The 16,771-nt window shown below is 45.8% G+C and overlaps 1 protein-coding gene across 1 annotated transcript in view; it reads left to right on the top strand.

Annotated features, from left to right (window-relative positions):
- tyro3 (TYRO3 protein tyrosine kinase) overlaps positions 1-16,771 on the top strand; it is a 339,850-nt gene that overhangs the window by 34,412 nt on the left and 288,667 nt on the right. Inside the window, exons 2-3 of the mRNA XM_068039626.1 lie at positions 674-860; positions 2,644-2,744. Of these exons, the coding sequence (XP_067895727.1) occupies positions 674-860; positions 2,644-2,744 (288 nt within the window). The remainder of the gene's footprint in view (positions 1-673; positions 861-2,643; positions 2,745-16,771) is intronic.

A 16,771-nucleotide genomic window follows, 5' to 3' on the forward strand; every position in this document is an offset into this window, starting at 1 on the left:
CACTGTGAGCAGCGAATACAGTATACTACATTGAAAGAAGTACAAGTAAATCGCTGCTTCACCTGAAAGGAGTGTTTGGGGCCTGGGATAGTGAGGAGAGAGGAGGTAAATGGGCAGGTATTACACCTCCTGCGATTGCAGGGGAAGGTGCCATGGGAAGGGGACGAGGTGGTGGGGGTAGTGGAGGTGTCGCGGAGGAAACGATCTCTTCGGAATGCTGACGGGGAAGGGAGGGGAAGGTGCGTTTGGTAGTGGCATCACACTGGGGGTGGCGGAAATGGCGAATGTGAAGGCTGATGGGGTGGAAAGTGAGGACAAGGGGGAACCCTGTCACGGTTCTGGGAGGGAGGGGAAGGGGTGAGGGTAGAGGTGCAGGAAATGGGCCAGACACAGTTGAGGGTCCTGTCAACCACAGTGGGGGGAAATCCTCGATTGAGGAAAAAGGAAAATATACGTTAACTCTGCTTCTCTCTCCACAGACCTGATGAGTATTTCCAGCATTTCTTGTTTGTGAATCTGGAAATCTAACCCTTTCCAGAAAATGCAGCCTGGGAGGTGAATGGGGCAAAGCCAATACCTTTAAGTTGGCTTAAATCTGTTGATGTCCATCTTCAGCATTCAGTAGGAAAAACTTCACGAGCAATTTCTTAATCCTTTCTTTTTCTTTTCACAGGGCTGGAGTTCGTGGTCGATCCCACCAATCTCACAGTCTCACTGGGTCTGAATGCCCAGATGCGATGTCAGTTGAAGGGGTTCTCGGAATTTCCTGCTATTCACTGGCTGAAGGACGGCAAAGAGCTGCAAGATGCGGATTTCACCAGCATGGTCCTTGGCGAGGACCTCTTTCTGAGCGCTGTCAGGTAATCCCGAAAACCCAAACAGGCGTTCTGTTACCTGAATGAGTTCCAGGCCCACTCCAAAGACTTGAGCACAAAATCTTGGCTGATGCTTCCAGTGTAGTACTGAGTGAGTGCTGTACTGTTGGAGGTGTTGTCTTTTGGATGAGATATTAAACTGAGGTCCCATCTGCCCACTCAGCTGGATGTAAAAGATTCCATGCTACCAGTTTGAAGAACAGTAACAGAGTTCTGCCTCAGTGTCCTGGACAATATTTACTCCCCAACCAACATCATTAAAACAGATTATCTCATTATTTATCTCACTGATTTAATGAGAGTTTGCTGTGCATAAATTGGCTGCAGCATTTGCTACATTACAATAGTGACTACACTTCAAAAGTACCTTACTAGTGGCGAAGCACTTTGGGATGTCCTGAGGTCGTGAAAGGCACTATACAAATGCAAATCATTTTTTTCTTGCTATGGTGACCACCAGTCAGATTAAGATTACTTCTTGACTTGAAACTCGAACTGGAGCTAAGGCCAATGTGTAGGGTTTAAGGTAATGGATGCTGGGAGGTCATTGTACATACTCTAGTGCAGTGGGTTATTCCGTTCCCCAACTGAGGGGCTGCTAAGGTTATTGAAATGTCGCTATCTCAGTATTGGCTGAAGCAACAAAAAGACTGACATCAGGGAGGAAATGACTAAAATGAGTGCTGCACCATCAGATGGTACAATGTAAGGCTGGGCCTTTGACTACTAATCCATAGCAAATTCTCATTCTCAGTCAGGCTGTCGGGTCACGTGCTTATGCCACATGATGTTCTGCCTCCTTCTGAGTTGTCTTCCGTGCGTGTTTAACGAGAGAAAATTTGTTTTCGTTTTCCTCCCTTTCTCTACTGATGAGTCACGCTTGTGTCCAATACACATAGTTCAGCAGTGCTATGTTGTGCTATCAGCTGTGGTTCAGTGGATATCGCTCTCATCTCTGCCTCCGAAGGTTGTGGGCTCAAGTCCCACTCCAGAGACGTGAGCATAAAAATCTAGGTTGACGCAGTACTGATGTTAAACCGAGACAATTCGATGTGATTATGGCATTCTTCTGAAGAAGAGTAAGGGTATTCGCCCTCAGCATCCCAGCCAGTATATATGCCTCAACCAACATGTCTAAAATAGATTATCTGGACATTATCTCATTGCTGTTTGTGGGATCTTACTGTGCATAAACTGGCTGCTTTGTTTCCTACATACTACACTCCAAAAGTAGTTTGTTGGCTGTAAAGCGATTTAAGAAATCCTAACGTCGTGAAAGGCACGGTAGAAATGCAAAGAGGTTTATCACCGAAGTGGCCTTTCTTGGTGTGTGACCCCAAACATTGCTCATGTTTTCTGACCGCGGCAGGAAGGGGAATCACATTTGTACCTGGCATTGGCCTCACCTGCTGTCTACAAGTGGGTGCTTTCCATTTAAATGGCCATCAGGAGCTAGAATTCTCAACATGACAGGGGGCACTGACATCAGTTGTACAGGCACTGTCACTGACCCGGCTCAAATCACATACCTGGGTCTAGACCGCAAATTGAACTTTGACCTTTCCCATCTGTGTGGTTAAGTTCCACAGCATGTGAACCATTTCTCCACAGAAATACTGGGGAAAGAGAAAAACAGAAATACTTGAAGCCTGGGGCTGGCTCTTTGAATTAAGTCAGTGATGTTATTTTAATACATGAACAAAACTTACTTATTTGCTCTAAGTTTCACTGTGATAAATCTCTGTTTGTATCCATATCCCTTTCTCAGGTTGGTGAAGGTGCAGCAGATACACATGGGCTGGTATTGGTGCATGGCGAGTGTGAAAGGCATTCATGTTAATTCGAAGAAGGCCTTTTTAGCTGTGGAAGGTAAGGAAGGAAATATTGATGTTGTCCCGGGTAAAGGTGAGACAGTGCGCAGGATTTATTGAAGTGAACATGGGGACGGGGATAGGAACAGTACCTAGAGCGCATGTCAAGGACTTAGCGCTATGCATATCAGAGCGTGAGTGTTTAGGGCCAGTGTGTAGGGACAGGCTAGGGTATAGGGTAATGGCATAATGTAGGATTTAGGGTAATGGACATTGTCTGGGTTCAAGGTAACGGACAGTGTGTAGGATTTAGGGTAATGGACAGTGTCTGTGTTTAGGGTAACGGACAGTGTCTGGGTTTAGGATAACGGACTGTGTCTGGGTTTAGGATATCGGACAGTATCTGTGTTTAGGGTAACGGACAGTGTCTGGGTTTAGGATAACGGACTGTGTGTAGGGTTTAGTGTAATGGACAATGTCTGTGTTTAGGGTAATGGACAATGTCTGTGTTTAGGGTAATGGACAGTGTCTGTGTTTAGGGTAATGGACAGTGTCTGTGTTTAGTGTAATGGACAGTGTCTGTGTTTAGGGTAACGGACAGTGTCTGGGTTTAGCATAACAGACTGTGTGTAGGGTTTAGGGTAATGGACAGTGTCTGTGTTTAGGGTAATGGACAGTGTCTGGGTTTAGGGTAATGGACAGTGTCTGTGTTTAGGATTACAGACAGTGTGTAGGGTTTAGGGTAATGGACAGTGTCTGTGTTTAGGGTAATGGACAGTGTCTGTGTTTAGGGTAATGGGCAGTGTCTGGGTTTAGGGTAATGGACTGTGTCTGGGTTTAGGGTAATGGGCAGTGTCTGGGTTTAGGGTAATGGGCAGTGTCTGGGTTTAGGGTAATGGACAGTGTCTGGGTTTAGGGTAATGGACAGTGTCTGGGTTTAGGGTAATGGACTGTGTCTGGGTTTAGGGTAATGGACTGTGTCTGGGTTTAGGGTAACGGACAGTGTCTGGGTTTAGGGTAATGGACTGTGTCTGGGTTTAGGGTAATGGACTGTGTCTGGGTTTAGGGTAATGGACAGTGTCTGGGTTTAGGATAATGGGCAGTGTCTGGGTTTAGTGTGATGGACAGTGTCTGGGTTTAGTGTAATGGACAGTGTCTGGGTTTAGTGTAATGGACAGTGTCTGGGTTTAGGATAATGGGCAGTGTCTGGGTTTAGTGTAATGGACAGTGTCTGGGTTTAGTGTAATGGACAGTGTCTGGGTTTAGTGTAATGGACAGTGTCTGGGTTTGGTGTAATGGGCAGTGTCTGGGTTTAGGGTAATGGACAGTGTCTGGGTTTAGGGTAATGGACAGTGTCTGTGTTTAGGATTACAGACAGTGTGTAGGGTTTAGGGTAATGGACAGTGTCTGTGTTTAGGGTAATGGACAGTGTCTGTGTTTAGGGTAATGGACAGTGTCTGTGTTTAGGATTACAGACAGTGTGTAGGGTTTAGGGTAATGGTCAGTGTCTGTGTTTAGGATTACAGATTGTGTGTAGGGTTTAGGGTAATGGACAGTGTCTGTGTTTAGGGTAATGGACAGTGTCTGGGTTTAGGGTAATGGTCAGTGTCTGTGTTTAGGATAATGGACTTTGTGTAGGGTTTAGTGTAATGGACAGTGTCTGTGTTTAGGGTAATGGACAGTGTCTGTGTTTAGTGTAATGGACTTTGTGTAGGGTTTAGTGTAATGGACAGTGTCTGTGTTTAGGATTACAGACTGTGTGCAGGGTTTAGTGTAATGGACAGTGTCTGGGTTTAGTGTAATGGACAGTGTCTGTGTTTAGGATTACAGACTGTGTGTAGGGTTTAGGGTAATGGACAGTGTCTGTGTTTAGGGTAATGGACAGTGTCTGTGTTTAGGATTACAGACTGTGTGTAGGGTTTAGGGTAATGGTCAGTGTCTGTGTTTAGGATAATGGACTTTGTGTAGGGTTTAGTGTAATGGACAGTGTCTGTGTTTAGGGTAATGGACAGTGTCTGTGTTTAGGGTAATGGACAGTGTCTGGGTTTAGGATAATGGACTTTGTGTAGGGTTTAGTGTAATGGACAGTGTCTGGGTTTAGGGTAATGGACAGTGTCTGGGTTTAGTGTAATGGACAGTGTCTGTGTTTAGGGTAATGGACAGTGTCTGGGTTTAGTGTAATGGACAGTGTCTGTGTTTAGGGTAATGGACAGTGTCTGGGTTTAGGATAATGGACTTTGTGTAGGGTTTAGGGTAATGGTCAGTGTCTGTGTTTAGGATAATGGACTGTGTCTGTGTTTAGTGTAATGGACAGTGTCTGTGTTTAGGGTCATGGACAGTGTCTGGGTTTAGTGTAATGGACAGTGTCTGTGTTTAGGGTAATGGACAGTGTCTGGGTTTAGTGTAATGGACAGTGTCTGTGTTTAGGGTAATGGACAGTGTCTGGGTTTAGGATAATGGACTTTGTGTAGGGTTTAGGGTAATGGTCAGTGTCTGTGTTTAGGATAATGGACTTTGTGTAGGGTTTAGTGTAATGGACAGTGTCTGTGTTTAGTGTAATGGACAGTGTCTGGGTTTAGGATAATGGACTTTGTGTAGGGTTTAGGGTAATGGTCAGTGTCTGTGTTTAGGATAATGGACTTTGTGTAGGGTTTAGTGTAATGGACAGTGTCTGGGTTTAGTGTAATGGACAGTGTCTGTGTTTAGGATTACAGACTGTGTGTAGGGTTTAGGGTAATGGTCAGTGTCTGTGTTTAGGATAATGGACTTTGTGTAGGGTTTAGTGTAATGGACAGTGTCTGGGTTTAGGGTAATGGACAGTGTCTGTGTTTAGGGTAATGGACAGTGTCTGGGTTTAGGATAATGGACTTTGTGTAGGGTTCAGTGTAATGGACAGTGTCTGGGTTTAGGGTAACGAACAGTGTGTAGGGTTTAGGGTAAAGGACAGTATCTGAGTTTAGGGTAATGGACAGTGTCTGGGTTTAGGATAATGGACAGTATCTGGGTTTAGGATAATGGACAGTATCTGGGTTTAGGGTAATGGACAGTATGTAGGGTTTAGAGTACTGGACAGTATCTGGGTTTAGGATAACGGACAGTATCTGGGTTTAGGGTAATGGACAGTATCTGGGTTTAGGGTAATGGACAGCATGTAGAGTTTAGAGTACTGGACAGTACCTGGGTTTAGGATAACGGACAGTATCTGGGTTTAGGGTAATGGACAGTACCTGGGTTTAAGGTAACGGACAGTAACTGGGTTTAGGGTAACGGACAGTAACTGGGTTTAGGGTAACATACAGTATCTGGGTTTAGGGTAATGGACAGTATCTGGGTTTAGGATAATGGACAGTATCTGGGTTTAGAGAATCGGACAGTGTCTGGGTTTAGGGTAATGGACTGTGTCTGGTTTAGGGTAATGGACAGTGTCTGGGTTTAGAGAATCGGACAGTGTCTGGGTTTAGGGTAATGGACTGTGTCTGGTTTAGGGTAATGGGCAGTGTGTAGCGTTTAGAGTAATGGACAGTGTCTGGGTTTAGGATAACGGACAGTATCTGGGTTTAGGGTAATGGACAGTGTCTGGGTTTAGAGAATCGGACAGTGTCTGGGTTTAGGGTAATGGACTGTGTCTGGTTTAGGTTAATGGTCAGAGTGTAGTGTATAGGATAATGGACAGTGTCTGGGTTTAGGGTAATGGACTGTGTCTGGGTTTAGGGTAATGGACAGTGTCTGGGTTTAGAGAATCGGACAGTGTCTGGGTTTAGGGTAATGGACTGTGTCTGGTTTAGGTTAATGGACAGAGTGTAGTGTATAGGATAATGGACAGTGTCTGGGTTTAGGATAATGGACAGTGTCTGGGTTTAGGGTAATGGACAGTGTCTGGGTTTAGAGAATCGGACAGTGTCTGGGTTTAGGGTAATGGACTGTGTCTGGTTTAGGTTAATGGACAGAGTGTAGTGTATCGGATAATGGACAGTGTCTGGGTTTAGGGTAATGGACTGTGTCTGGGTTTAGGGTAATGGATAGTGTCCGGGTTTAGGGTAATGGACAGTGTCTGGGTTTAGGGTAATGGGCACTGTCTGGGTTTAGAGTAATGGACAGTGTCTGGGTTTAGGGTAATGGATAGTGTCCGGGTTTAGGGTAATGGACAGTGTCTGGGTTTAGGGTAATGGGCACTGTCTGGGTTTAGAGTAATGGACAGTATCTGGGTTTAGGGTAATGGGCAGTGTCTGGGTTTAGGGTAATGGATAGTGTCCGGGTTTAGGGTAATGGACAGTGTCTGGGTTTAGGGTAATGGGAACTGTCTGGGTTTAGAGTAATGGACAGTGTGTAGGGTTTAGAGTAATGGACAGTGTCTGGGTTTAGGTTAATGGACAGAGTGTAGTGTATAGGATAATGGACAGTGTCTGGGTTTAGGGTAATGGACTGTGTCTGGGTTTAGGGTAATGGACAGTATCTGGGTTTAGGATAATGGGCAGTGTCTGGGTGTGGAGTACCAGACAGCGTGTAGAGTTTAGGGTAATGGCAAGTATCTGGGTGTAGGGTAATGGGCAGTATCTGGCTTTAGGATAATGGGCAGTGTCTGGGTTTAGGGTAATGGACAGTGTCTGGGTTTAGAGTAATGGACAGTGTCTGGGTTTAGGGTAATGGACAGAGTGTAGTGTATAGGATAATGGGCAGTATCTGGGTTTAGAGTAATGGACTGTGTCTGGGTTTAGGATAATGGGCAGTGTCTGGGTTTAGGATAATGGGCAGTGTCTGGGTTTAGAGTAATGGACAGTATCCGGGTTTAGGATAATGGACAGTGTCTGGGTTTAGGATAATGGGCAGTGTCTGGGTTTAGGATAATGGACAGTGTCTGGGTTTAGGATAATGGGCAGTGTCTGGGTTTAGAGTAATGGACAGTGTCCGGGTTTAGGATAATGGGCAGTGTCTGGGTTTAGGATAATGGACAGTGTCTGGGTTTAGGATAATGGGCAGTGTCTGGGTTTAGAGTAATGGACAGTGTCCGGGTTTAGGATAATGGGCAGTGTCTGGGTTTAGGATAATGGGCAGTGTCTGGGTTTAGAGTAATGGACAGTGTCTGGGTTTAGGGTAATGGGCAGTGTCTGGGTTTAGGGTAACAGACAGTGTGTAGGATTTAACGTAATGGACAGTGTCTGGGTTTAGGGGAATGGACTGTGTCTGGGTTTAGGGTAATGGACTGTGTCTGGGTTTAGTGTAATGGACAGAGTGTAGTTTATAGGATAATGGGCAGTGTCTGGGTTTAGAGTAGTGGACAGTGTCTGGGTTTAGGGTAATGGACTGTGTCTGGGTTTAGGGTAATGGGCAGTGTCTGGGTTTAGGGTAATAGGCAGTGTCTGGGTTTAGGGTAATGGACAGTGTCCGGGTTTAGGGTAATGGACTGTGTCTGGGTTTAGGGTAATGGACAGTGTCTGGGTTTAGGGTAATGGACTGTGTCTGGGTTTAGGGTAATGGACAGTGTCTGGGTTTAGGGTAATGGGCAGTGTCTGGGTTTAGGGTAATGGACTGTGTCTGGGTTTAGGGTAATGGACAGTGTCTGGGTTTAGGGTAATGGACTGTGTCTGGGTTTAGGGTAATGGGCAGTGTCTGGGTTTAGGGTAATGGACAGTGTCTGGGTTTAGGGTAATGGACAGTGTCTGGGTTTAGGGTAATGGACAGTGTCTGGGTTTAGGGGAATGGACTATGTCTGGGTTTCGAGTAATGGGCAGTGTCTGGGTTTAGGGTAATGGACTGTGTCTGGGTTTCGAGTAATGGGCAGTGTCTGGGTTTAGAGTAATGGACAGTGTCTGGGTTTAGGGTAATGGACTGTGTCTGGGTTTCGAGTAATGGGCAGTGTCTGGGTTTAGGGTAATGGACTGTGTCTGGGTTTCGAGTAATGGGCAGTGTCTGGGTTTCGAGTAATGGGCAGTGTCTGGGTTTCGAGTAATGGGCAGTGTCTGGGTTTAGGGTAATGGACAGTGTCTGGGTTTAGGGTAATGGACAGTGTCTGGGTTTAGGGTAATGGACTGTGTCTGGGTTTCGAGTAATGGACTGTGTCTGGGTTTAGGGTAATGGACTGTGTCTGGGTTTAAGGTAATGGGCAGTGTCTGGGTTTAGGGTAATGGACAGTGTCTGGGTTTAGGGTAACGGACAGTGTCTGGGTTTAGGGTAATGGACTGTGTCTGGGTTTAGGGTAATGGACTGTGTCTGGGTTTAGGGTAACGGACAGTGTCTGGGTTTAGGGTAATGGACTGTGTCTGGGTTTAGGGTAATGGACTGTGTCTGGGTTTAGGGTAATGGGCAGTGTCTGGGTTTAGGGTAATGGACTGTGTCTGGGTTTAGGGTAATGGGCAGTGTCTGGGTTTAGGGTAATGGGCAGTGTCTGGGTTTAGGGTAATGGACAGTGTCTGGGTTTAGGGTAATGGACAGTGTCTGGGTTTAGGGTAATGGACTGTGTCTGGGTTTAGGGTAATGGACTGTGTCTGGGTTTAGGGTAACGGACAGTGTCTGGGTTTAGGGTAATGGACTGTGTCTGGGTTTAGGGTAATGGACTGTGTCTGGGTTTAGGGTAATGGACAGTGTCTGGGTTTAGGATAATGGGCAGTGTCTGGGTTTAGTGTGATGGACAGTGTCTGGGTTTAGTGTAATGGACAGTGTCTGGGTTTAGTGTAATGGACAGTGTCTGGGTTTAGGATAATGGGCAGTGTCTGGGTTTAGTGTAATGGACAGTGTCTGGGTTTAGTGTAATGGACAGTGTCTGGGTTTAGTGTAATGGACAGTGTCTGGGTTTGGTGTAATGGGCAGTGTCTGGGTTTAGGGTAATGGACAGTGTCTGGGTTTAGGGTAATGGACAGTGTCTGTGTTTAGGATTACAGACAGTGTGTAGGGTTTAGGGTAATGGACAGTGTCTGTGTTTAGGGTAATGGACAGTGTCTGTGTTTAGGGTAATGGACAGTGTCTGTGTTTAGGATTACAGACAGTGTGTAGGGTTTAGGGTAATGGTCAGTGTCTGTGTTTAGGATTACAGATTGTGTGTAGGGTTTAGGGTAATGGACAGTGTCTGTGTTTAGGGTAATGGACAGTGTCTGGGTTTAGGGTAATGGTCAGTGTCTGTGTTTAGGATAATGGACTTTGTGTAGGGTTTAGTGTAATGGACAGTGTCTGTGTTTAGGGTAATGGACAGTGTCTGTGTTTAGTGTAATGGACTTTCTGTAGGGTTTAGTGTAATGGACAGTGTCTGTGTTTAGGATTACAGACTGTGTGCAGGGTTTAGTGTAATGGACAGTGTCTGGGTTTAGTGTAATGGACAGTGTCTGTGTTTAGGATTACAGACTGTGTGTAGGGTTTAGGGTAATGGACAGTGTCTGTGTTTAGGGTAATGGACAGTGTCTGTGTTTAGGATTACAGACTGTGTGTAGGGTTTAGGGTAATGGTCAGTGTCTGTGTTTAGGATAATGGACTTTGTGTAGGGTTTAGTGTAATGGACAGTGTCTGTGTTTAGGGTAATGGACAGTGTCTGTGTTTAGGGTAATGGACAGTGTCTGGGTTTAGGATAATGGACTTTGTGTAGGGTTTAGTGTAATGGACAGTGTCTGGGTTTAGGGTAATGGACAGTGTCTGGGTTTAGTGTAATGGACAGTGTCTGTGTTTAGGGTAATGGACAGTGTCTGGGTTTAGTGTAATGGACAGTGTCTGTGTTTAGGGTAATGGACAGTGTCTGGGTTTAGGATAATGGACTTTGTGTAGGGTTTAGGGTAATGGTCAGTGTCTGTGTTTAGGATAATGGACTGTGTCTGTGTTTAGTGTAATGGACAGTGTCTGTGTTTAGGGTCATGGACAGTGTCTGGGTTTAGTGTAATGGACAGTGTCTGTGTTTAGGGTAATGGACAGTGTCTGGGTTTAGTGTAATGGACAGTGTCTGTGTTTAGGGTAATGGACAGTGTCTGGGTTTAGGATAATGGACTTTGTGTAGGGTTTAGGGTAATGGTCAGTGTCTGTGTTTAGGATAATGGACTTTGTGTAGGGTTTAGTGTAATGGACAGTGTCTGTGTTTAGTGTAATGGACAGTGTCTGGGTTTAGGATAATGGACTTTGTGTAGGGTTTAGGGTAATGGTCAGTGTCTGTGTTTAGGATAATGGACTTTGTGTAGGGTTTAGTGTAATGGACAGTGTCTGGGTTTAGTGTAATGGACAGTGTCTGTGTTTAGGATTACAGACTGTGTGTAGGGTTTAGGGTAATGGTCAGTGTCTGTGTTTAGGATAATGGACTTTGTGTAGGGTTTAGTGTAATGGACAGTGTCTGGGTTTAGGGTAATGGACAGTGTCTGTGTTTAGGGTAATGGACAGTGTCTGGGTTTAGGATAATGGACTTTGTGTAGGGTTCAGTGTAATGGACAGTGTCTGGGTTTAGGGTAACGAACAGTGTGTAGGGTTTAGGGTAAAGGACAGTATCTGAGTTTAGGGTAATGGACAGTGTCTGGGTTTAGGATAATGGACAGTATCTGGGTTTAGGATAATGGACAGTATCTGGGTTTAGGGTAATGGACAGTATGTAGGGTTTAGAGTACTGGACAGTATCTGGGTTTAGGATAACGGACAGTATCTGGGTTTAGGGTAATGGACAGTATCTGGGTTTAGGGTAATGGACAGCATGTAGAGTTTAGAGTACTGGACAGTACCTGGGTTTAGGATAACGGACAGTATCTGGGTTTAGGGTAATGGACAGTACCTGGGTTTAAGGTAACGGACAGTAACTGGGTTTAGGGTAACGGACAGTAACTGGGTTTAGGGTAACATACAGTATCTGGGTTTAGGGTAATGGACAGTATCTGGGTTTAGGATAATGGACAGTATCTGGGTTTAGAGAATCGGACAGTGTCTGGGTTTAGGGTAATGGACTGTGTCTGGTTTAGGGTAATGGACAGTGTCTGGGTTTAGAGAATCGGACAGTGTCTGGGTTTAGGGTAATGGACTGTGTCTGGTTTAGGGTAATGGGCAGTGTGTAGCGTTTAGAGTAATGGACAGTGTCTGGGTTTAGGATAACGGACAGTATCTGGGTTTAGGGTAATGGACAGTGTCTGGGTTTAGAGAATCGGACAGTGTCTGGGTTTAGGGTAATGGACTGTGTCTGGTTTAGGTTAATGGTCAGAGTGTAGTGTATAGGATAATGGACAGTGTCTGGGTTTAGGGTAATGGACTGTGTCTGGGTTTAGGGTAATGGACAGTGTCTGGGTTTAGAGAATCGGACAGTGTCTGGGTTTAGGGTAATGGACTGTGTCTGGTTTAGGTTAATGGACAGAGTGTAGTGTATAGGATAATGGACAGTGTCTGGGTTTAGGATAATGGACAGTGTCTGGGTTTAGGGTAATGGACAGTGTCTGGGTTTAGAGAATCGGACAGTGTCTGGGTTTAGGGTAATGGACTGTGTCTGGTTTAGGTTAATGGACAGAGTGTAGTGTATCGGATAATGGACAGTGTCTGGGTTTAGGGTAATGGACTGTGTCTGGGTTTAGGGTAATGGATAGTGCCCGGGTTTAGGGTAATGGACAGTGTCTGGGTTTAGGGTAATGGGCACTGTCTGGGTTTAGAGTAATGGACAGTGTCTGGGTTTAGGGTAATGGATAGTGTCCGGGTTTAGGGTAATGGACAGTGTCTGGGTTTAGGGTAATGGGCACTGTCTGGGTTTAGAGTAATGGACAGTATCTGGGTTTAGGGTAATGGGCAGTGTCTGGGTTTAGGGTAATGGATAGTGTCCGGGTTTAGGGTAATGGACAGTGTCTGGGTTTAGGGTAATGGGAACTGTCTGGGTTTAGAGTAATGGACAGTGTGTAGGGTTTAGAGTAATGGACAGTGTCTGGGTTTAGGTTAATGGACAGAGTGTAGTGTATAGGATAATGGACAGTGTCTGGGTTTAGGGTAATGGACTGTGTCTGGGTTTAGGGTAATGGACAGTATCTGGGTTTAGGATAATGGGCAGTGTCTGGGTGTGGAGTACCAGACAGCGTGTAGAGTTTAGGGTAATGGCAAGTATCTGGGTGTAGGGTAATGGGCAGTATCTGGCTTTAGGATAATGGGCAGTGTCTGGGTTTAGGGTAATGGACAGTGTCCGGGTTTAGGATAATGGACAGTGTCTGGGTTTAGAGTAATGGACAGTATCCGGGTTTAGGATAATGGACAGTGTCTGGGTTTAGAGTAATGGACAGTGTCTGGGTTTAGGGTAATGGACAGAGTGTAGTGTATAGGATAATGGGCAGTATCTGGGTTTAGAGTAATGGACTGTGTCTGGGTTTAGGATAATGGGCAGTGTCTGGGTTTAGGATAATGGGCAGTGTCTGGGTTTAGAGTAATGGACAGTATCCGGGTTTAGGATAATGGACAGTATCCGGGTTTAGGATAATGGACAGTGTCTGGGTTTAGGATAATGGACAGTGTCTGGGTTTAGTGTAATGGACAGAGTGTAGTTTATAGGATAATGGGCAGTATCTGGGTTTAGAGTAATGGACTGTGTCTGGGTTTAGGATAATGGGCAGTGTCTGGGTTTAGGATAATGGGCAGTGTCTGGGTTTAGAGTAATGGACAGTATCCGGGTTTAGGATAATGGACAGTATCCGGGTTTAGGATAATGGACAGTATCCGGGTTTAGGATAATGGACAGTGTCTGGGTTTAGGATAATGGGCAGTGTCTGGGTTTAGAGTAATGGACAGTATCCGGGTTTAGGATAATGGGCAGTGTCTGGGTTTAGGATAATGGGCAGTGTCTGGGTTTAGAGTAATGGACAGTGTCTGGGTTTAGGGTAATGGGCAGTGTCTGGGTTTAGGGTAACAGACAGTGTGTAGGATTTAACGTAATGGACAGTGTCTGGGTTTAGGGGAATGGACTGTGTCTGGGTTTAGGGTAATGGACTGTGTCTGGGTTTAGTGTAATGGACAGAGTGTAGTTTATAGGATAATGGGCAGTGTCTGGGTTTAGAGTAATGGACAGTGTCTGGGTTTAGGGTAATGGACTGTGTCTGGGTTTAGGGTAATGGGCAGTGTCTGGGTTTAGGGTAATAGGCAGTGTCTGGGTTTAGGGTAATGGACAGTGTCCGGGTTTAGGGTAATGGACTGTGTCTGTGTTTAGGGTAATGGACAGTGTCTGGGTTTAGGGTAATGGACTGTGTCTGGGTTTAGGGTAATGGACAGTGTCTGGGTTTAGGGTAATGGGCAGTGTCTGGGTTTAGGGTAATGGACTGTGTCTGGGTTTAGGGTAATGGACAGTGTCTGGGTTTAGGGTAATGGACTGTGTCTGGGTTTAGGGTAATGGGCAGTGTCTGGGTTTAGGGTAATGGACAGTGTCTGGGTTTAGGGTAATGGACAGTGTCTGGGTTTAGGGTAATGGACAGTGTCTGGGTTTAGGGGAATGGACTATGTCTGGGTTTCGAGTAATGGGCAGTGTCTGGGTTTAGGGTAATGGACTGTGTCTGGGTTTCGAGTAATGGGCAGTGTCTGGGTTTAGAGTAATGGACAGTGTCTGGGTTTAGGGTAATGGACTGTGTCTGGGTTTCGAGTAATGGGCAGTGTCTGGGTTTAGGGTAATGGACTGTGTCTGGGTTTCGAGTAATGGGCAGTGTCTGGGTTTAGGGTAATGGACACTGTCTGGGTTTAGGGTAATGGACAGTGTCTGGGTTTAGGGTAATGGACTGTGTCTGGGTTTCGAGTAATGGACTGTGTCTGGGTTTAGGGTAATGGACTGTGTCTGGGTTTAAGGTAATGGGCAGTGTCTGGGTTTAGGGTAATGGACAGTGTCTGGGTTTAGGGTAATGGACTGTGTCTGGGTTTAGGGTAACGGACAGTGTCTGGGTTTAGGGTAATGGACAGTGTCTGGGTTTAGGGTAATGGACTGTGTCTGGGTTTAGGGTAATGGGCAGTGTCTGGGTTTAGGGTAATGGACTGTGTCTGGGTTTAGGGTAATGGGCAGTGTCTGGGTTTAGGGTAATGGGCAGTGTCTGGGTTTAGGGTAATGGACAGTGTCTGGGTTTAGGGTAATGGACAGTGTCTGGGTTTAGGGTAATGGACTGTGTCTGGGTTTAGGGTAATGGACTGTGTCTGGGTTTAGGGTAACGGACAGTGTCTGGGTTTAGGGTAATGGACTGTGTCTGGGTTTAGGGTAATGGACTGTGTCTGGGTTTAGGGTAATGGACAGTGTCTGGGTTTAGGATAATGGGCAGTGTCTGGGTTTAGTGTGATGGACAGTGTCTGGGTTTAGTGTAATGGACAGTGTCTGGGTTTAGTGTAATGGACAGTGTCTGGGTTTAGGATAATGGGCAGTGTCTGGGTTTAGTGTAATGGACAGTGTCTGGGTTTAGTGTAATGGACAGTGTCTGGGTTTAGTGTAATGGACAGTGTCTGGGTTTGGTGTAATGGGCAGTGTCTGGGTTTAGGGTAATGGACAGTGTCTGGGTTTAGGATAATGGGCAGTGTCTGGGTTTAGGGTAATGGGCTGTGTCTGGGTTTAGGGTAATGGGCAGTGTCTGGGTTTAGTGTAATGGACAGAGTGTAGTTTATAGGATAATGGGCAGTGTCTGGGTTTAGAGCAGTGGACTGTGTCTGGGATTAGGGTAATGGACAGAGTGTAGTTTATAGGATAATGGGCAGTGTCTGGGTTTAGTGTAATGGACAGAGTGTAGTTTATAGGATAATGGGCAGTGTCTGGGTTTAGAGTAATGGACAGTGTCTGGGTTTAGGGTAATGGACAGTGTCCGGGTTTAGGGTAATGGACTGTGTCTGGGTTTAGGGTAATGGAAAGAGTGTAGTTTATAGGATAATGGGCAGTGTCTGGGTTTAGTGTAATGGACAGAGTGTAGTTTATAGGATAATGGGCAGTGTCTGGGTTTAGAGTAATGGACAGTGTCTGGGTTTAGGGTAATGGACAGTGTCCGGGTTTAGGGTAATGGACTGTGTCTGGGTTTAGGGTAATGGACTGTGTCTGGGTTTAGTGTAATGGACAGAGTGTAGTTTATAGGATAATGGGCAGTGTCTGGGTTTAGAGTAGTGGACAGAGTGTAGTTTATAGGATAATGGGCAGTGTCTGGGTTTAGAGTAGTGGACAGTGTCTGGGTTTAGGGTAATGGGCAGTGTCTGGGTTTAGGGTAACAGACAGTGTGTCGGATTTAACGTAATGGACAGAGTCTGGGTTTAGGGTAATGGACTGTGTCTGGGTTTAGGGTAATGGACAGTGTCTGGGTTTAGAATAACAGACAGTGTGTAGGATTTAGGGTAATGGACAGTATATGGGTTTAGGGTAATGGGCAGAGTGTAGTGTATAGGATAATGGACTGTGTCTGGGTTTAGGGTAATGGACTGTGTCTGGGTTTAGGGTAATAGTCTGTGTCTGGGTTTAGGATAATGGGCAGTGTCTGGGTTTAGAGTAATGGACAGTGTCTGGGTTTAGAGTAATGGACAGTGTCTGGGTTTAGGGTAATGGGCAGTGTCTGGGTTTAGGGTAATGTACTGTGTCTGGGTTTAGGATAATGGGCAATGTCTGGGTTTAGGGTAATGGACAGTGTCTGGGTTTAGGGTAATGGACAGTGTCTGGGTTTAGGGGAATGGACTGTGTCTGGGTTTACGGTAATGGACAGTGTCTGGGTTTAGGGTAATGGGCAGTGTCTGGGTTTAGGGTAATGGGCAGTGTCTGGGTTTAGGGTAATGGACTGTGTCTGGGTTTAGGGTAATGGACAGTGTCTGGGTTTAGGGGAATGGACTGTGTCTGGGTTTACGGTAATGGACAGTGTCTGGGTTTAGGGTAATGGGCAGTGTCTGGGTTTAGGGTAATGGGCAGTGTCTGGGTTTAGGGTAATGGACTGTGTCTGGGTTTAGTGTAATGGGCAGTGTCTGGGTTTAGGGTAATGGACACTGTCTGGGTTTAGGGTAATGGACAGTGTCTGGGTTTAGGGTAATGGGCAGTGTCTGGGTTTAGGGTAATGGGCAGTGTCTGGGTTTAGGGTGATGGACAGTGTCTGGGTTTAGGGTAATGGACAGTGTCTGGGTTTAGGGTAATGGACAGTGTCTGGGTTTAGGGTAATGGACTGTGTCTGGGTTTCGAGTAAT

This window comes from Heterodontus francisci, chromosome 9 (assembly GCF_036365525.1).
Source record: "Heterodontus francisci isolate sHetFra1 chromosome 9, sHetFra1.hap1, whole genome shotgun sequence".
Classification (NCBI taxonomy): Eukaryota; Metazoa; Chordata; class Chondrichthyes; order Heterodontiformes; family Heterodontidae; genus Heterodontus; species Heterodontus francisci.